Raw genomic sequence first — 21,746 nt, forward strand, 5'->3', positions numbered from 1 at the left:
GGCCCCTAATGTTTAACTATGTGTTGTGAGGTGGCGGGGCGTGCTGTGTTCTCCACATGGAAGAATGAGGCATATGGATTTAAGGTTAAGTCTTAAAGGGGTGGTTTGCCTTTAAGGTAACTTTAATTATGTTATAAAATGACCAATTCTAAGCAACTTTTCAATTCGTTTTCATTATTTATTTTTTTATAGTTTTATAGTTATTTGCCTTTTTCTTCTTACTCTTTGCAGTTTTCAAATGGGCGTCGCTGACTCCCTTCTAAAAAAAGAAATGCTCTGTAAGGCTACAAATGTATTGTTATTGTTACTTTATTACCAATCATTTTATTCAGGCCCTCTCCTATTCATATTCCAGTCAAATCAATGCATGGTTGCTAGGGGAATTTGGACCCTAGTTACCAGATTAGTATAATGCAAATTGGAGAGCTGCTGCATAAAAAGCTAAATAACACAAAAACAACAAATTATAAAAAATGAAAACCAATTGCAAATTGTCTTAGAATATCACTCTCTACATCATACTAAGGGGCACATTTATCAAAGGTTGTGGTGAATTTCCAAATGAAAGATTTTTTAATTTCAAGCTATTTTTTGTGTACTTCGACCAGGGAATAGTCCAAATTCAATTTGAATTTGAAGAGAATTAAAAAAAATTAGAATATCGAAATTTATCATGTACTGTCTCTTTAAAAATGTGACTTCAACCATTTGCCATCTAAAACCTGTGAATTGCTGTTTTAGCCTATGGGGGACCTCCTAGAACCTATTTGGAGTCAATTGGTGGACTTTGAAAAATCAAAGTTTTTTTGGGGAAAAACTTCAAATTGAATTCGATATTCCTTCGATTTGTACGATTAGAATTTGGCCGACTACAGACCTATTCGATCGAAAACGGACCTATTCGAACCAAAAAAAAAACTTCGACTTAATTTTGGTTGGTCTTTCTGAATTCGAATTTTCAAAGTTTTTTCAATTCCAAATTCGACCCTTGATAAATATGCCCCTAAAAGGTAAAATTTGATTCGAGTCTTTTCTCTGAAAAAAACTTGAATGTTGAGGAAGGCAGTAAACAACTCCAAATTGGTCCCTGGACGTCCCCCATAGGCTAAAACAGCAATTAGGTTTAAGGTGGCAAATAGTCGAATTTGAGTTCTTAAAGGACCATGATACATTTTGAAAATCTAATTTGATTTTTTTTTTAAAAACGCAAATTGAATTTTTAAAATTCCCTAGTCGAATTTAACAGTTTTGGCCATCAAAAAACTTGGAAAATTGAAATTCACTTCGAATTTTCACTTCGACCCTTGATAAATCTGCTGTCTACAGTATAAGTGATGGGTGATATCCCTGCAGCGAGCACCAGGCATTTGTTTTTATGGTGTGCTACCACCATTAATGTGGACATGGTTTTATGGTAACATGGGTGTGGTTTATAAACAGGGAGTGGTTAACACTGGCTTCAATTATGGCCCTCCACCATGTAGGCCAGAAAAATTTCATCCCCTGGTACCAGAAGTTGGATAGCAACTGCAGTAGAGGGATTCAGGTTATACTCTTCTCCCTGATCCATTTCTGCTGTAGGGTATCTGGACTGGACACTCAATCTGTGCATAGGTATACATTAATAGAGAATACGAGCAGGGAATGTTTTTGGAAACTATGTCATGTGACTCTTTGCTGTGCTGTGTTGCTTAGATTTTGTGTCCTATGAGGAATATTAAGATAAATACATTTATTGTGATATCAAGTTACTGAGCTTTTCACCAATAGAGGGACAGAATAAATCCTAAATGCATTCAACAAAGCAATTAAATACAGATGAATAAGTCTTGACAATTCACAATTCAAAAATAATATACTGCTGGTTCTGACTCTTGCTGGTTCTGACTCTTGCTATGTTGTAGTTGGAATCAGCAGTGCTTAGAATTACAATGGATAGAAAAATAATGCTTTCAGTGGCAGTTACATTACAAAGTATGGGACCTGTTATCCAGAATAATTGGGACCTGGGGTTGTCAGGATAATGGAACTTTCTGTAATATGAATCTTTGTGCATTAAAGGAGAACTAATCTTCTCAATAATAAAAAACCCTCCCCTACATTGTCCCCCTCCCTGCCACCCATAGATGAGAACCCCTGAAAGTGCCTCTAATTCATTACTCCCGTATAGGGGCAGAGTAAACACAGCAGAGTTCATGGGCTCCATCTTCCGGCACTTAGGTATTGATCGGGTCCTCTTCTTTCCCTACAGCAATCTCCGGCACTTTTGGCGCATGCACAGTTCCAACCAACTGGAAGACTGCTCCAACTGTGCACCAATACGGCATTCACATAGAAGAGCCGGAAGATGACTCCCATGAGCTCCATTGCGCTTACTCTGCACCTACTGTATATGTGAGTAATGAATTAGGGGCACTTTCAGGGATAATCACCTATGCGGGGGAAAGCAGGGAGGGGGTACTATGTAGGGTAGAGGGTAGGGTTTTTTATTAATGGGGGGGTTTACTACTTTAAGTCTACTAGAAACTCATGTAAACATTAAAACTTAGTTTGGATCAAGTACGAGGCACCGTTATTTTACAGAGAAAAAATTGTGATTATTTGATTATAATGGAGTCTATGTGAGATAGCCTTTCCATAATTTAGAGCTTTCTGGATAACAGGTTTCCGGATAACAGATCACATACCTGTAATATCTAAATTTGCAACAAATGAATATTGGAACGTTACTGTACTGTATATGAAATTATATTTTCTTTCATTAGGTAAGATTTCATTTTTGGAAGTGAAAGATGGTAAATCACTCTCAAGAAGACAGTGATGAATATGGTGCCAAATATTAATATGGGTTAAAGGAGAACTAAACCCTAAAAATGAATATGGTTAAAAATGCCATATTTTACATACTGTACTTATTGCACCGGCCTAAAGTTTCAGCTTTTCAATAACAGCAATGATCCAAGACTTCAAACTTGTCAAAGGGGGTCACCATCTTGGAAAGTGTCTGTGACACTCACATGCTCAGTGGGCTCTGAGTAGCTGTTGAGAAGCTAAGCATAGGGGTCATTGCAAATTATCAAGCACAAAATTAGGTTGGCCTTGTTTAAAAGAAAGGATACGTGAACACATTAGATCGATTGAGAATAAGGACGAAGGGACTCCCGTGGGGAAACACTTTGCCATATGCTCGAAAAAAGGAATCCGTGACCTGTCAGTGAAAGTCATTGAACAGGTGAAACTACCACTTAGGGGTGGAGATGCTGAGCATCTATTAAATTTGAGAGAGGCATTTTGGATCCTAAAAATGGAGACTAGGTTACCGAATGGTCTGAATACCAGACATGATTTATTATATTTATATTAGGGTGCTGGGGCCATTAATTGGACTCGGTCCTAGCCTTAAAAATAAAAATATATATCCCTCTCCACCCCTTCTACCTTTAACTCATGTCCTATTTCTTCATATTTTTCTTTATACTTTCCTCATTTACCACTTGTTTATTACTTCTTGATTATAATGTTTCTCTACACCCATATGTATTATGTTACAGATATATACCCTGAAACCTACTTTTACCAGAAAAGGTTTACCTTTGCCTTGCGGACGATAAGTCATCAAGTATTTATTACCAGTTACCCATTCTCCAGAGCAGATAATTAACTTTATATATTTTCACACATTCGTAGAAGGATTGTCAGTTTTTTTAATATGGAAAACGAGGTTTTGACCTTCAGCAGACTGGTTTTAATGATTAATAAAGCACATATGTTTTTAACTTGTATTACTACATTGGGCCCAGTAGGGGTCACTATTGAAGTTGTGTATATAATCTGTCTGTTTGGTCCAAGATGCATGCCTATGATTAAGGGAGTGATTCCCGAAACGCGTAGGGCGTTGGATCCTTGTATGTGTTTGGAATAAATTTTTATTCCTAGTATTGGAGTGCCGTCCTTTTCTTTGGATGTCTATGTGAATTCTAGCAGTGGGGACGCTGCGGACTGAGCACCCGTTTGAAGCAGCAAACAGGAAGTGTTAAACTTGGAGCGGTTCTTCTTTCGTGAAATTGAATCACTATTTTGTCCCAGCACCAGCTCGTTTACCTTCCATGAGAGGATAACTGATACAGCATACGTGAATTTTACAGAGGGGTGATTTGCTAAAAGACTTATTAAGTGAGCCAGCCACCTACTACATCGGCGCTCCGTTAATTACCTCTACAGGTGCGGCGTTTCCAATTTTGGAGCTTATGGGCAGCAGACCGGGTTAAAGAGGCGCTTGGAATAGACCGTGCAGACAGCGCGATAATTGGCGCCCCCACCAAGTGAGTAAAGCTGTTCTTTGCTTGGGAGCCGTGCTCCGCTAACTATCTTTACAGATGAAGAGCGTCTAGGCTCGGGGCCAAACTGCAGACGACTGGTCTAAGGCAGCGCTGACTGCGGTCTGACTAGGCAGCGCGAGTACCGGAGCCACGAGGATTCGGCGTCTGAGCACAGAAACGCTGAGGCTCTCACCGCGCCGGCCAGGAGCCGAACTGCTGCACCTTCTAATACGGCTGACTCGAAAAGACTCAAGCGACTTTCATCGGACTGTCCGCAAGATAAATGCGGCAGAGGGGTGAGTCATATACCTACTGACTTACTTTCTACGATACATATCGCACTGTCTTTCCTCTGATTGCTGCTTGCTATTTTTAAACATTGGTTTTTACATCAGCTACCGTCTCCAGGCTGCAGCTTTACATTTAGCCTGTATAGGTATACTATTGGCTTTATAATATGGCAGCTGGAGGCGCCACAAACCCGTTGGAGACAATAGGGATGTGTGCCCTGGAGAAGCTGGAAGATCGCGTGAGCAGATTCAATAAATATGAATCGATGCTGGGCGATATGGTTTTAGAGGAGGAAGTGTCTGATGTTGCCCCAACACTATTTAAAAATCTTGAAAAACAAATGTCACATGAGTTGTTGGTGTGTTGGGACATTTTGACTTTGGAGAAGTACATCTCTTCGAAGTGGATACCCAGGGGGCTCAGGATAAAGAAATTTCCCACTTTTGCTAAAGATGATGTGGATTTTGCTAATAAATGGAACAATGTACTAACAAAATGTTCCACTGAGTTAATGGGTCTAATAATTGAATATAAAAAGCATGATCTTCTCAACACAAGGGAGGAAATTAATGAGTCCCAACTTCTTTTGATGTCACTGGATAAAACACCAGAACTGGAAAGATTGGATTCCCAGTTGAAGTTATATTTACAAAAGCTTGAGGTGTCTGTAAGTGCCCGAAAAAGGCGAAAACTAAAACGGGATAAGAGAGACTATGAGAATAATATGGTGTACTTGTGGCATAGACCTAAATCAATTCTCACACCCAGACATAAGAATAAATCTGGGGGCCATAGTCAGAATAAGTCTGTCTCGTTTTCAAGCATATCCAGCGACTCAGGGGGTGAAACCTCCTTCTGCACGGAGGATATGGAGATGACATCATTACGTACCACAAGGAGGGCCCCCACAGAAGTAGATCTGGAGGACCTAGACGGTGTAGATAACCCCAAGAAGACAAAAAACTACCAGGGACAAGATCCGTTCCCAAAACGAAAGAAAATGGAAAAGAAGGGATGGGCGAAACGATACAATCAAACAGAAGGAAGACAAGGAGAGGGGGCAGGCAGCGGTCCCACGGAAAAAAGATATGGTCTACGCCTGAATTCGATGAAGAAGGACAGGAACCTTTGAATGTAGTCAATATTTCTTCAGTGACACTGACTAAAGCCCAGCAATGTGTTTTAAGTAATGGTTTGTCTTTTGCCCCCACACATCACTTTAACCTCTTTAACACACTTCTAGATGTCAACAGGTTTGTACGGAAGTTAACACTTCGTAGACACTTTGGCACATGTGGGCTAGGTACGGACAAGGTGGATTATGTTTCCAATTATGGGATATCCTCTAAAAAATGTGGGTCGGGAACCGACGATATGCTCGCTTCCTTCCGCGAACATTGCTGTCTTATAGACCTGGACTCGCTGCAGCGCGAGAGCCTGGATGACTTTCAGGCTACGGGCGAGCAGCTCGACCGGGTAAAACTGTCAAAGGAGAAAAAGATACCCTCGAGGTTTTACCCTTTGCAATCTAGGTGTACCTCGATGGATACTTTCCAGGAACTCGTTGAAAAGGAGCTTACCAAGTTGAATGCCAGTATTTCTGGCAGAGTCCCTGGGAATGTGTCCAAAGAGGAACGGCAGGCCATTAATACCCTTAGGGAGAATACAGAGATTACGATTAGACAGGCTGATAAGGGTGGCTGTGTGGTGGTTATGGACACCACCGACTACCTATATGAGGCCAGAAGACAACTCGATGATCATGAAACGTACCTTAAACTATCTTCCAATCCACAATCAGAATACGGTAAAGATATTGAGAGGTTGGTTGCTCATGGGGTGTCTTTGGGCGTGGTGGATTCTCGGGACACTGACTTTTTAGTCAGACACCAGCCGGTGGTCCCGATCTTCCACCACCTCCCAAAGATTCACAAATCCCGTACTTCCCCTGAAGGGAGACCCATTGTTGCGAGTATAGGGTCAATTAATGAGGGCCTCTCCGACTGGGTTGACACAGGTCTTAAACCCCTTGTCCCTAGATTGGACTCCTACTGTATATCAGGGATTCAGGACACCTGTTGGATAGACTGTCTAGGGTTGTATGGCTGGACACATATAGATGGATATCTATGGATGTTAAATCACTGTATACAACAATATCACATGATTTGGGTATACACGCCATCTCAGAAATCCTAAAGGAAACACAATTTTTCACTCGGGACCTCACATATTACACTCTCTTGGTTTTGGAGTTTCTTCTCACGCACAACTTTTTTCTTTTCGATGGGGATTTCTACCTCCAGAGACGGGGGACCGCAATGGGGGCATCCTTCGCCCCCACTTATGCCAACCTATACATGGGTTGGTGGGAGCGGTCCAACGTCTATGGATGTGAAAATCCCTATCGTGAGCACATAATTTGGTATGGTCGCTACATTGACGACCTCCTGTTCATCTGGAATGGACCGGAGGAGTTGATCAATGACTTTCACGTTCACTTGAACACTAACTCACATAATCTCCAATTTTCACTTGATCACAACAAATCAGAGATCCATTTTTTGGACCTCACACTGGAAGGTGATGCCTCCACTGGTAAAATTGAATCAAATATTTTTAGGAAACCCACAGCGGGGAACACGATTTTAAGGGCTAATAGCTGTCACCCGAAACACACTATACGGGGTATACCTTACAGTCAGTTTGTTAGATATAGGAGGAATTGCAGTAGGGATACCACCTTTAACGAACAGTCGAAGCTTTTGGGACATAGATTACTGAGGCGCGGATATACCAAGGAGATGATAAAAACATCATGTGACAAAGCGAGCAAAATTGGCATGAATGAAGGCTCACATACCTTGGCTAGTTCAAATCGGGCACTGAATGTTAAAGGGAACGATAATGATATATTCTTTATTACAGAATACAGTGAGGAGTTTGGGAAAATCTGTAATGTTGTTAGAAGATATCTTCCAGTACTGCTTAATGATGAAAAATTGTCAGGCGTCCTATCTGCCACCGATGTCAAATGCGTTTCAAGGAAAGCACCCACTCTAGGGAGAATGCTGGCGCCGAGTCTAGTGGCCACAGGTCGCAAAAGCCACAGAGGCAATTGGCTGTCTACTAAGGGCAGCTATAGATGCGGGGCCAACATCTGTAAAACCTGTAAAGTTATCTCCACGGGGACAACTTTCAGATCTAGTGCAACGGGTAGTGTGTTCCAAAGCAACGGCTTTTTTAATTGCAACACCAAGAACGTAGTTTATCTATTGGAATGTTTGAGTTGCAATAAGCAATATGTGGGCCGCACTACCCGTTGTTTAAAAGAAAGGATACGTGAACACATTAGATCGATTGAGAATAAGGACGAAGGGACTCCCGTGGGGAAACACTTTGCCATATGCTCGAAAAAAGGAATCCGTGACCTGTCAGTGAAAGTCATTGAACAGGTGAAACTACCACTTAGGGGTGGAGATGCTGAGCATCTATTAAATTTGAGAGAGGCATTTTGGATCCTAAAAATGGAGACTAGGTTACCGAATGGTCTGAATACCAGACATGATTTATTATATTTATATTAGGGTGCTGGGGCCATTAATTGGACTCGGTCCTAGCCTTAAAAATAAAAATATATATCCCTCTCCACCCCTTCTACCTTTAACTCATGTCCTATTTCTTCATATTTTTCTTTATACTTTCCTCATTTACCACTTGTTTATTACTTCTTGATTATAATGTTTCTCTACACCCATATGTATTATGTTACAGATATATACCCTGAAACCTACTTTTACCAGAAAAGGTTTACCTTTGCCTTGCGGACGATAAGTCATCAAGTATTTATTACCAGTTACCCATTCTCCAGAGCAGATAATTAACTTTATATATTTTCACACATTCGTAGAAGGATTGTCAGTTTTTTTAATATGGAAAACGAGGTTTTGACCTTCAGCAGACTGGTTTTAATGATTAATAAAGCACATATGTTTTTAACTTGTATTACTACATTGGGCCCAGTAGGGGTCACTATTGAAGTTGTGTATATAATCTGTCTGTTTGGTCCAAGATGCATGCCTATGATTAAGGGAGTGATTCCCGAAACGCGTAGGGCGTTGGATCCTTGTATGTGTTTGGAATAAATTTTTATTCCTAGTATTGGAGTGCCGTCCTTTTCTTTGGATGTCTATGTGGCCTGTAAAATAAGCTGATGCTACAGGGCTGATTGCACTGGTTTCTGTGCTGCCATGTAGTTATTATTTGTATTAATTACTAATCAGCCTTATATAGTAACATTTATATTCTATGTGTACTGTATATTGAGTGGGTCCCTAAGCTCAGTATGTGACAGCAGCACATAGTATTGTTATGTTTTGGTAGCAGAGAATGAGTAGAGTATAACAGTGCTTTATTAGCAGGTTCATGCAGCCATTACACAACAGTAACTTCCAACTCTATCACTCTTAAACAGTATAGAAAGTGCTATGTATACACAGTATAACTCATGTGCACAGTGACACCTGCAGGCCATTTGTAAAAACACCACAAGTATCTGAAGTGAATCAGCAGAAAAGAAGATGGAAGCTACTGGGGCATCTTTGGAGACACAGATCTTGGCAGGTTACAAGAAATGTGATGAAATAACTAAGAAAGAAATTGTTGATGTGTCTGTAATGTTACAACATGTGTTAAAACCCTGCCTAAAAAAGGTATTGTACCTTCCAGAAAATAAAGGGTCCTTACACTTTATAGTCAAAACACGTAAAGGTCTTTCATCATGGACAGTGCCGTAAATAGCTCAGCACCAGGCCTCCTGAAACTTGTCCCCCTACTCCCTGCCAGTCGGGGGGATTTACAGTATTTGCAACTATAGAGGAAGCTGACCCGACAGTCTGGTATACCTCCCAACATTTTGGAAATAAAAGAGGGACAAAAAAGTTTTTTGATCACGCCCATTTTTGTGGCCACACCCCCTAATTACCATGTTCATTTTACAAAATTTTGCAGGTAATACAAGTTTGAACATATTTCTGTGTTTTTTTTTTAGTTATTACAGTTTTGCTAATGAAGCTGTGAGTCTAAATAAAATTTCCCAAAGGACCTGTTATCTTATATTGTTACAATTTCTTATCTAGATTGCTTATCTAGATACATTTAAATTGTTACACATGTATCTTATCTTCTGTGCCTGTTCTGGGCTCTCTGCCAAAAGCCAATTAAGTTAGAAACTTTGTTTCTTTTTCTGGCTGTTCAGTGCAGAGAAAAATGTGACTTTCCAGAAAAAAGGAGGGACTGCAGGTTGAGCTGTCAAAAGATGGACTGTCCCTCTTAAAATGGGACAGTTGGGAGGTCTGGGCCCCTTTGTCCCTCCCTCAGCTGCAGGGTCAGCTTTCTTTATAGTTACGCCAGTGATCATGGAGAATGCAAATATTATGCTTACTGCAATAGCCAGAACTGAGAATAACAAAATCTGAGCATTTTTTCCACTCCACCTTACTGCTGAACCTTGTTGTACCCCGATGATTTTATTCAGACCCCCTGACTTTCTGTTAAATGGCTTTTGTCAGTTATTTCTGTATATTTTTTTAAGCTTCCTCTTTTACCTGTAGATGACAAATGCAAAGGTAACTGCATATATAACAGCTGTTTCTTGCTGAAATAATTATAGCTATGAATTCCATAGAGAGCTTGCCAATTCCTAAACAAGACATGTACCATAGTAACCAGAGAATGTTAGTCGTGCTAAGATGCTTAATTGTACAAGTTGTGAAGACATGCCCTTTATATTGAATTCTGCCTTGTTAAATTAAAATAAAAATGGAGCAATCAGTGGAAGTAACTCTGCACAGTGCCATGCAGGGTAATGAGTCCATTTGCCAGTAATCTGTGTTATGGAGCTTGGACCTAAAAGTGGAGTTAATGACTGGAGTTGTTTTGGATCACCAGTGGGAGGGACCACAGGTTAATATGACATTGCTTTCATTAGTATTACTGGAAAACAGAGATGACAAGATATTCCGAAAATACAAGGTAAGTACCTGACAGCCATACTTTTGTATTTTTTTTAAATTGAATTTTAAGGAAAATATGATTTAAGATAGATTTTAATCTACCATTAGTAATCGGGGAAAAGTGAAGGATGTTTTGAACAATTAATGTTAATCATCTTGATCCTTTCCGAATCAGCACAAATCCATAATAGTGGAAAAATACTACTAGTAGGTTTATTAAATGTGTAATATTTTAGTTGCCTTAGAATGGCTAACTATAAGCAACTTTTCAATTGGCTTTCATTATTTTCTTTTTATAGTTTTTGAATTATTTGCCTGTTGACTGTTCCTGGCTTTTAAATGGAGGTTACTGACCCCATCTAAAAACAAGTTCTCTGTAAGGCTACAAGTTTATTGTTATTGCTACTTTTTATAACACATTTATCTCTTATTTATATCAATGCATGGTTACTAGGGTAACCTAGCAACTGAATTGCTGAAATTGCAAACTGGATAACTGCTGAATAAAATGCTTAAAGGAGAATTAAATGCTAAAATTAAGTAAGCTTTATCAGAAAGGTTTATATAAATACACCAGTAAACCCTCAAAGTAATGCAGCTCTGAGTCCTCTGTCAAAAGAAACACAGCATTTCTTTCCTTCTATTGTGTATACATGCGCTTCTGTATCCTGTTTTCAGCATAAACCTCCAGGGCAGGGCTTGAGCATGCTCAGTTTGCTCCTCTCCCCCTCCCTTTTCCCCCCCCCCTCCTCGTCCCCTCCTTGCTGTCATCTGAGCCCAGAACTATGAGGGAGCAGAGAGAGACTCAGGCAGGAAGTGATGTCACACCAATCTAATATGGCAGCTGCTATCCTAAACAAATAGTGAGAACTTCTAGAGCTGTTTACTCAGGTATGGTCAAGTATTCTGCAGAATACATATAGTGTTATATGCATGCACTATTGTGGTTATTATATTGCCAATAAACTGCTTTTGAAGCTTTCCTTCTCCTTTAATAACTCAAAGACCACAAATAATAAAAAAATAAATCTAATTGCAAATTGTCTCAGAAAATCACTTTCTACATCATACTAAAGGTTAATTCAAAACTACCCCTTTATGGCACAGTGATCCTTAGCCCTTTATCCAGAAAACCCCAGGTCCCAGCATAGATGCCATAGTGCAATATCATACTTCCCCTGTTGTGGGACAGTAACAATTTTGACAGCTCAACCTGCAGTCCTGGATTGTTACTGAAATGTCCCGACTTTCTCTTTGATCTCCTACAGCCAGTAAAAGATATAACGTTTTTAACTTAATTGGCCTTTGGCAAGGAGCCCAGAATTCATGGAAGGGGCACTTATATACTTTTGTAACCATTTAAGATAAGCAAAGAAACAATTGTAACAATTTAAGATAAGCAGGTTTTTTGGCGAAACTGTAATTTGCAGTTTAAAGGGCAATTCACCATCATTAGCAAAAATGTAATAACACATAAAAACCACTAAAATGTGTTCAAACTTTCATAACCTGCTAAATTATTTTAAAATGAACATGGTAATTAGGAGGTGTGGCCACAAAATGGGCGTGGTCAAAATCACCACGCTATGCTTGGCAAATGCTTTTTGATGAAATGGCCCACACAAATCTTTGATTGGCTAGGCAAATCCCCATGCTATTTATTAGCAAGGAAAAACCACAAAGGCATTTGGGGAGGACCTCTTTCCCATCAAGTACTCTAGACACATGCACAAAGAGCACAAAGAGCCAAATTGAATGCAGAAAGTATACTGAAGTACTGGACTCATAGCAATTCTATGGAATTTGGAGAATGCTTTCTGTTATTAATATGTCTGTTTACTGATAAGCTTAGTACCCATTGACGGTTTCCAATTTTCAACAGATGTTACAGTTGGAATGTCAGAACTGTGTTTCTCATTAATGTCTGATTTTTCTTTGCCAGGAAATAAAGATATAGAACATCACCATGGTAGCATTTAAGGGTGTTTGGACTCAACCATTTTGGAGATCTGTCTCTGGTGAATTTTTAGCCATGCTTATTTTTGTTCTTCTTGGACTCGGTTCAACAGTCAGCTGGGGGGTAGATGACAACCCTCAGTCTGCAGATCTTCTACGTATTTCACTATGTTTTGGCTTTAGTATTGTCTCAATGGTGCATTGTTTTGGACACATTAGTGGTGCCCATCTTAATCCAGCGGTCACTCTTGCCTTTGTGTGCACCAGGAAGATTACACTTGCCAAATCATTATTCTATATCATAGCACAATGCCTGGGAGCCATCTCAGGAGCAGGACTTCTATACCTTGTTACACCTCTCAATATGATTGGAAATTTAGGATTGACAATGGTAAATATTATTTTCTTAATAACATTTTTTTAGCAACTTCATTTTATTATGAAACAATACAAAAATGTATTAATTTCTAAATCAGTTGTGTAAACAAAAATGTGTTGCATATAGAGGGTGTTGTGACAAAAGTTGGTCAAATAGTTGACAAAGGCGATATTGCTTGTTAAAGGTGGCCATACACGGGCAGATTAAAGATGCCGATATAGGTCTTTTTGACCGATTTGGCAGTTTATCTGCCCATTTGTGGGGGCTCCCGACATGTTCTCCCGATCAATATCAGGCCAAAAATCGGGCAGATATCGATCGGTCAAGTTTGATTTTTTTGTACGATCCAGGACTGTAATCGGCTCGTTGATGCGGTCCTGTGACCCGTCGGAGCCCATTCGTAGTATTGTAATCCGATTGTTCGGCCCCAGGGCCGAACGTTCACATTCATCCGATATTGTTCATTTGGTGACCTTGCCAAACAAGCAGATCTTATAGTGTATGGCCACCTTTAGTCTGCAAATTATCTGCAACAATATATAAACACAATCATTTTAGTTAGTGGACCCATTCAGTGGTTTATTTGTTATTATTACTTTATAAAACTAGCCAGAAAATAAAAGGGGCATTTTGTTATTGCTTCTTATTTGATAAACTTGCATTATTACATTGTTAATATTGGTGCTGATCAGTGTTTAATTTGGCTCAGCCACAAATCAAAGTCACCTAGATGGTAGTGAACAAAAACCTATTAATTAAATACTACTAATCTACTGCTACTACTATTCTAAAAGTCAACATTTAAAGCAGACCTGTCACTTACACAAAAAGCTTAATAATGAAAATCTTTCTAAGTTAAACATGGAACACAAATAATTTAAGTTAAAATATCCATCCATGCTATAATAATGGAAGTTAAAACATCCCTCCATGCTATAAAGCTGTCCATAGACGCAAATATCTGTTCGTACGAATCGAGGATTCGTACGATTTTCGAACCGTGTGTGGAGAGTCCCGACATTTTTCGTCCGGCGGAGATCGGTCGTTTGGTCGATCGGACAGGTTAGAAAATTTCTGTCGGCTGCCGATAATATCTCTGCGTGTATTGCCGATCGTACGATTTTCATTGGGAGACTGTCACTAGCTTTGGTTGGACATAGATATCGAAAGGTGTTTAAATATCTTAGCTGTCAATCAATTATTATCTGCCTTGCCTCTATGTCTGAGGCATAGAGGTGGGGCAGTCAATTACTTTCACTTTCCATTCAGCAATTCCTAGATGTCACTGTATACGGAACGCATTTTAGGACATCCTTCAGCGAAATACCTGTCCTGCATGCAATGTCCTATGCCTTCAGAATGGCGCATCGGTTGCTTTTGCCGTCACCCATCGTCCTAATCTACAATCACACCTCCATCTTCTACCCTCCCTTCTCAGCCGTCAGTAATACGAACTCCGTCCTCATCCTTCTGCCCTCAGCCTTCCGCCCTCAGCCCTCAATCCTCCGCCTTCAGTCCTCTTCCTTTTAGTCCTCTTCCTTCCACCCTCTTCCCTCCTCCCTCACTGCTCAGCCATCCCCCCTCAGATCTCTCTTTTCAGCAGACAATCTTATCCATAAGTTTCTAAAGTGGTGAGCGAGGGCGGAAGGAAGAGGACTGAAGGAAGAGGACTGAGGGCGGAAGGCAGAGGAATGACGGCGGAAGGCAGATGACTGAGGGAGGAGGATGGAGGGCTGAGGGCAGAAGACTGAGGTCAGAAGTCTGAGGGCAGAAGGGTGAGGGTGGAGTTCGTATTACTGACGGCTGAGAAGGGAGGGTAGACGACGGAGGTGTAACTGCAGATTTGGACGATGAGTGACAGTAAAAGAAACCGATGCACCATTCCGAAGGTATAGGACATCGCATGCAAGACAGGTATTTAGCAGCAGGATGTCCTAAAATGCATTCCGTAACTGTATTTCTCACATTCCCCCCTTCCCTACTCAGGCTATATAATTGTGTAGGGCACTAGGTCTCCCATTCTTGTGCATACACAAAATTTGGGGGTGATTCACAGTTTGTCTTAAAATTAGCTCCTGTCTGCTTGCTGTGATTGAGTAATTTCAAGACTGAAGGAAACAAAAACTAAATAATAAATATAGCGTAAGTAAAGGTTACTTTGTGCAACTAACATGACAGAAAAGAATTTGGAATTATTTCTGTGTCAGATTCCCTTTAAAGAAAATGTATAATATATATATTTGATGCAGAAAGGTTAATCATATGCATACTACACAACTTTGATGCTTTGAATTATTATTATTATCTTTAAAGAATAAGTAAACCTTAAAAATAAGTGAATGTAAAATTGATAAAGGGGGCTATTCTAAGCATTTCTGCATGGTACATTCATTATTTATTTTCTTTTAATTCCAAGAAATTAAGGAATACATGTACTGTTTTACAACAGCGCCACCTGCTGGTCATTTCCCACCAGTCTGACCACCAAGTAGTCAAAGGAAGTTGTCAGGACACAGAAAGAGGCTGCTTCAGCTTAGGAAAAAAATGAGAAACCTCAGAAAACTTTTCTCACATCTTTCCTAAGCAGAAAAACATTCAGAGCAGCCTCTTTCTTTCTCCTGACAACTTCCTTTGACTACTTGGTGGTCAGACCAACTTTAAATGAAAGTTTAGTTCCTCATAAAAGGGTGTTTTTTATGGAAGGATCCCCTGCTATCTATTTATTTATTTAAAGTCCTCTAATGTAATTGTAAAAAGTAATCATGTCCCCCCGTAAGCACCTTTTGTCTAGAGAAAACAATATATAACTTGAAAAGTATTTTGTCATAGATTTAAGTGGTTGTTCACCTTTAACTTTTACTATGATGTAGAGTGATATTCTGAAACAATTTGCAATTGATTTTCATCTCTTGTTATATGTGGATTTTAGCTTATTATTCAGCAGCTCTTTAGTTTGCAGTTTCAGAAATCTGGTTGCTATGGTCCGAATTACCCTAGCAACCTTCGATTTGCGTAAGAGACTGGAATGTGAATAGGAGAGGGCATGCATAGAAAGACAGAAAGATAAATAGCAATAATAATAGATTTGTAGCCTTACAGAGCAATTGTTTTTAGATGGAATCAGTGACCCCCATTTGAGAGCTGTAAAGAGCCAAAAGAAAAAAGGCAAATAAGAAAAACTATATCAAAAATAAATAATGAAGACCAATTGGAAAATTGCTTAGAATTGACCATTCTATAACATACTAAAACTTAAGTTAAAGGTGAACCACCCCTTTAATGCTTCCATTTGTTTTACCTGTTTCATTACACATCTCTGAATAGAAATAAGTATTTTAGCAGTTTAGAAGTTCTCCATCAATATATTGATCACTGTATTGAACATGCTCTGCAGTTCTTGCTACTGCACATGCAAATAAAGATTCTGTGCAATGATCTTTACAATTACCATGAACGTTTCCATTAAAAGGTTGAAATTAATATCCATTTATTTAGTTCTGGTTACATTAGTATGAAATAGATTAATTTTAATCCATGATTCATTTTTAATCAAATCTTTCTTCTTTATGCTTTATGATGTTATAGTAAGTAATATGTTAAAGGTGTAAGTACTAAATATGAATATTTGTATACTTATTACGTGCAAGTATATTTTATTTTTTTTAGGTCAATGAAAGACTGTCACTTGGCCATGGACTTCTTATAGAAATTTTAATTACATTCCAGTTGGTTTTTTGCATTAGCGCAAGTTGTGATCCCAAATACAAGTACAAATACCCACCAATAGCAATTGGAATTTCAGTTATAATAGGACACCTGTTTGCAGTAAGTATTGTTATGACAAGCTTGATACATTTTATCATTTAGAAACAATTTATTTATTAGTAAAGGAATGATTGTATTGTAATGTATTTATTTATACAGCACTACAATACAATGCATGCACACAAAGGGTACATATAATAATAATAATAATAATAGTGCTAGAATTTGCAATATACATTGGAATGAGAGCTCATCCATGAAGGTGTTTCAATCTATGATAACAATTGCAAATGTTCTGATGGTGGTATTAAGTACAGGTATGGTATCTGTTATCCGGAAACTCATGATACAGAAAGCTCTGAATTATGGAATGAATAACTCCCATAGACATTTTTCACATATGTTTTCACATATTTCAAATTCAGATATCATTGAACAGGGAAACTTGTGTGTAGAATAGCTTATAATAAACATACAGATATGTATTCAGTTAAAGGACATGTAAAGGCAAACAAATAAAAATCCCATTTTTACTTTCTTCAATGAAAAAGAAACATCTCCAATATACTTTAATTGAAAATATGTGTACAGTTTTTATAAGAAACCTGACTGTATGCAGTGAAATTCTCCCTTCATTTACTACTGTGGATAGGAATTGTCAGACAGTCCATAACTGCTGGGCAAGAAACAATCATACTAATGAACAGCAGGGGGAGCCCCCGCCTTACTTCCCAGCCATGCAGAACTCAAGCAGCTTTGTTTTTTTTCCCTGTAGAGGAGTCGGCGACTGTGTAGAGATTTGTATTGGATTTTATTTTTGCCTTTACAACCCCTTTACTGTTTCCAACTCCAGCTGCAGGGACAAAGATCATGGAGCCAGATTTAAACAGATAAACTGGGATTCTATTTGGAGGATTATTTTGCTGCAGCCACTGGTTCTGCAGAGATGGAGAAAGTTTGTATTAAACAATACAAAAACTATAAAATCCACATTAGATTACATGACAACACAGGACCCAGTGCAGTCTGTATATTCTGATTATTATTTATATCAGTCTTGCTGTATTGGCTTCTGGCAGATATTATTTGACTTGTGCTGTAAAAAGTCTGGGGTCAAGATCCATTGGGGCTGTATGAGAAGGAGAGCTATAGGACTGAATGGAGTTGGAAAAAAAAGTCAACCTTAAAAGACCAACATCATTAAATAATAATTTTGTTTTCTGTTACCCTTCACTGCTACAAACAGCATTTGAGCTTAAGCACTATAGAGTTATCAACATGTGTGTGTGACGAAAAAATATAGTTGGTCAGTCTAGGTAGAAACCTGCAGCTGTAATAGCATTGGTAAACCCTCTACCTACTTATACCTGAGTTAGTGTTCTTGCATACACCATTAAAAAATCCCAGCAGAATGTTTGATATGTCATGATTTGATCATTTACAAGTATAGGTGCTAAAAAGCACCATTTTAGTTTTATATAGCAACCAATCAGATCTCTTTAATTTAAAGGGATACTGTCATGGGAAAATTTTTCAAAATGAATCAGTTAATAGTGCTGCTCCAGCAGAATTCTGCACTGAATTCCATTTCTCAAAAGAGCAAACAGATTTTTTTATATTCGTTTTTGAAATCTGACATGGGGCTAGACATTTTGTCAATTTCCCAGCTGCCCCTGGTCATGTGACGTGTGCCTGCACTTTAGGAGAGAAATGCTTTCTGGCAGGCTGCTGTTTTTCCTTCTCGATGTAACTGAATGTGTCTCATTGGGACATGGGTTTTTACTATTTAGTGCTGTTTTAAGATCTACCAGGCAGCTGTTATCTTGTGTTAGGGAGCTGTTATCTGGTTACCTTCCCATTGTTCTTTTGTTTGGCTGCTGGGGGGGAGGGAGGGGGTGATATCACTCCAACTTGAAGTACAGCAGTAAAGAGTGATTGAAGTTTATCAGAGCACATGACATGGGGCAGCTAGGAACTTGACAATATGTCTAGCCCCATGTCAGATTTCAAAATTGAATATAAAAAAATCTGTTTGCTCTTTTGAGAAATGGATTTCAGTACAGAATTCTGCTGGAGCAGCACTATTAACTGATTCATTTTGAAAAAAATGTTTTTCCCTTGACAGTATCCCTTTAAGAACTTGTAGACTAATTAGATCTAATCACTGATTGGTTGCAACTGGCAACTCCACTGATAGAATTTAGCACCTATTTTGGCTTATAAACCCTGCAATGTACATAATAAGTGTTTATAATTTTTTGATATATCTATTTGATAGATAAATTACACTGGAGCCAGCATGAACCCTGCAAGATCGCTTGGACCTGCTGTCATTCTCTGGAACTGGAAAAGTCACTGGGTATTTATTATATTGCATTAATATGAGACAAGTGAAAGTTAGAGCCCTAAACTGGTGATGGAAAGTCTAAGGAAAGCTATGGTTTCAATTTAAGAAAAAAAAGAATCCTTTAGATGCATGTGAATATTGTTGTTCTTAAAACTTAAAACTGTAATGTTCTTAAAAGATTGAACATTTCAACAATTGGAACATTTTAGTGTAACTAAATAGCATTTTGCACATTGGAGAACCATAAATAAGCTTAATCACACAGTTATCACCTCCTAATGAGTTTATACTACTCTACACGACACACAGGGGCAAATTCACTAAGATGCGAAGTTGCGCCAGGCGCAACTTCGCCGCACTTCGCCGCACTTCGCCAGGCGTAGTTTCGCCAGCGCTCCGCAAATTCACTAAAATCCGAAGTTGCGCTCAGGGGTAGCGCAAGGTTGCGAGGTTGCGAAGTTGCGCTAGCGTTGATTCGCTATGTAATTTGCATACGGCGCGAAATTCAAATTTCAATGGAGGAATACGTATCAGCACTACAAATGCCTAGAAAACCTTCAAATCAGCAAATAAACATTTTATTTTGCCCTACACATGTGCCCACTGTCTAGGTCAGTTGCCATGAGTCAGGAAATGTAGGAAAACACATCATGTAGAAAACACGCCAGCATTTTTTGGGACTTAGAAAAAAATTTGACTTTTTTTGAAAAATCCCTATCTACTCTATTGCGCTTCGCCAGGTCTGAGGTGGCGAAGGAAGTCTAGCGTAAAAGGTAGTGTTCAGTACACTGCGCAAGTTAGTGAATTTGCGTAGTTACGTCGCTAGCGAAAATTCGCCTGGCGTAAGGGTGCGAAGTAACACTAGCGAAACTACGCCAGCGTTCGTTAGTGAATTTGCGCAGTAACGAAAATGCCAAACGCTAGCGAATTAACGCTAGCGTTCTGCGCTTCAGCGCTTAGTGTATTTGCCCCACAGTTTCCTAAGTTGTAATCTCATATGTCCCTCTTCATGTGCACATTTTGCATGTGTACTGCACTTAAATAATAGGACAACAGCATAAACCAAATGCAGCAATACAAAGGGAAAGTCTATCCCAATACTCTTTATTCCCCTTTATCAAACCCCTCTGATTAGTGTCTACCTATTTCATGGACCAGAGATCAGAGACCTGGTTGGGAAGCAATTGCATCTCTTCAACCATTATAAACTTTCCTTTTTGGGAGAGCACACCATCTAGTTTGTGGTTCTATAGCTAATGTTAAGCTATAATAATTTAAATGAATAAAAAAACCTAAAGCTGGCAAGAGATGCCTGGACCTAGATTTAAAAATAAATTTTGAACAATTTGTAATTGCTTAATCACCAAAAGAGGGGGAGAGTCCATTGATCCCCCCTCCACTGATTAAAGGACTTACCCTCACATGTAAACCAAGCCATTAGTGTCTAAGTTGCTTTAAAAATAGTTATCACCTAAATATGAAGCAATAGCTTTAAGATGATTATTTGCAAGTTCCATCCACCCACATGCTTTCTTTGGGCACATCCATGTATTGGCATTCTGTTTCCATCCATGTTTGGTAGCTTACTGTTCTCAAAACCTTTTATCAATTTTAGGTTTATTGGGTTGGACCAATCATTGGAGCAGTCTGTGCTGCAACTGTTTATGACTATATCTATTGTCCGGACAATGATCTCAAAGAACATTTAAAAGAAGCAATTAAAAAGGCAACACAGAAGAAACAGGGAAAATATATAGAAGTTGATGATTGCAGAAGCCAAGTGGATGCTGAAGATTTAATCTTGAAGTCGGGAACAGTTCATGTAATTGATATCGACCAGACCGAAAGCAAAAAAGGCAAAGACTCGGCTAGTGAAATATTTTCTAATGTGTAAAGTCATCACCATTTCCATAAAATAGAAAACCTTATTTTTGTCAAATTATATTGAATGTATATGACTCTTTAGCAAATATGGTATTTTTGGAGTGCAGATTGCACAAACCATTGATTGGCATGTTTTATGCATACAGGCTTTCAAAATCAATACATTAAATATATTCTGAACCTTATTGGGTCTTAAATTGGTAAATTGCTTGTAAATTAACAAAATGTTTACTCAACAGACAAGTATTTATTATTATTATTATAATTAGGTAAATTGGACGCAGTTGTGTCTAATATTTTTGAAGTATGACTAGCATCAGTTCTGATGTTCAGCATCCGAATAATGTCTATTCCCGATTCTGTAGGTGCAAGTTGCTGTGTCTATTGATTGAGGGTGCTGAGGGAACACTGGAGGTACCACATGGTCAGGAGGTCACTGTAGCTCTGGGTTTACACAGTGCTGTGCATCAATAGCTGCAATAGTGTTCAATTTGTAAAAAAAGGCAGGAAGGACTGAACAGCGCTGAGCACAACTATACAGTGTCGGACTGGCCCACCGGGATAACAGGAAAAGTCCTGGTGGGCCCAGGTGTCAGTGGTCCCTCATGCTCCTAAAAATTTGGCCTATTTCTTGGCCATTCCCTATTTCTATGAGAAAAAGAGGCTAAAAAGATGGAATAATTGATTATAGTTTGTAATGAAAAGATACTAGGAAAATAGAGGTTGAGTGAGGAGAGGAAGAATAATAGTACTGAGTGGGCCCAGGGCAAAGGTTTTTTGGTGGGCCTCTG

General features: G+C 39.0%; 1 protein-coding gene across 1 annotated transcript; it reads left to right on the forward strand.

The window, feature by feature from the left end:
* The first annotated feature begins 12,572 nt into the window (after window positions 1-12,572).
* On the forward strand, window positions 12,573-21,131 carry LOC108695306 (aquaporin-4). Its single transcript, XM_018223743.2, has 4 exons — window positions 12,573-12,971; window positions 16,626-16,784; window positions 19,003-19,083; window positions 20,687-21,131. Exons 1-4 carry the CDS (start codon window positions 12,591-12,593, stop codon window positions 20,963-20,965), a joined length of 900 nt encoding a protein of 299 aa, XP_018079232.1. The 5' UTR covers window positions 12,573-12,590; the 3' UTR covers window positions 20,966-21,131.
* The last annotated feature ends 615 nt before the right edge of the window (window positions 21,132-21,746 follow it).

Source organism: Xenopus laevis, chromosome 6S (genome assembly GCF_017654675.1).
Source record: "Xenopus laevis strain J_2021 chromosome 6S, Xenopus_laevis_v10.1, whole genome shotgun sequence".
In the NCBI taxonomy this organism is placed as follows: Eukaryota; Metazoa; Chordata; class Amphibia; order Anura; family Pipidae; genus Xenopus; species Xenopus laevis.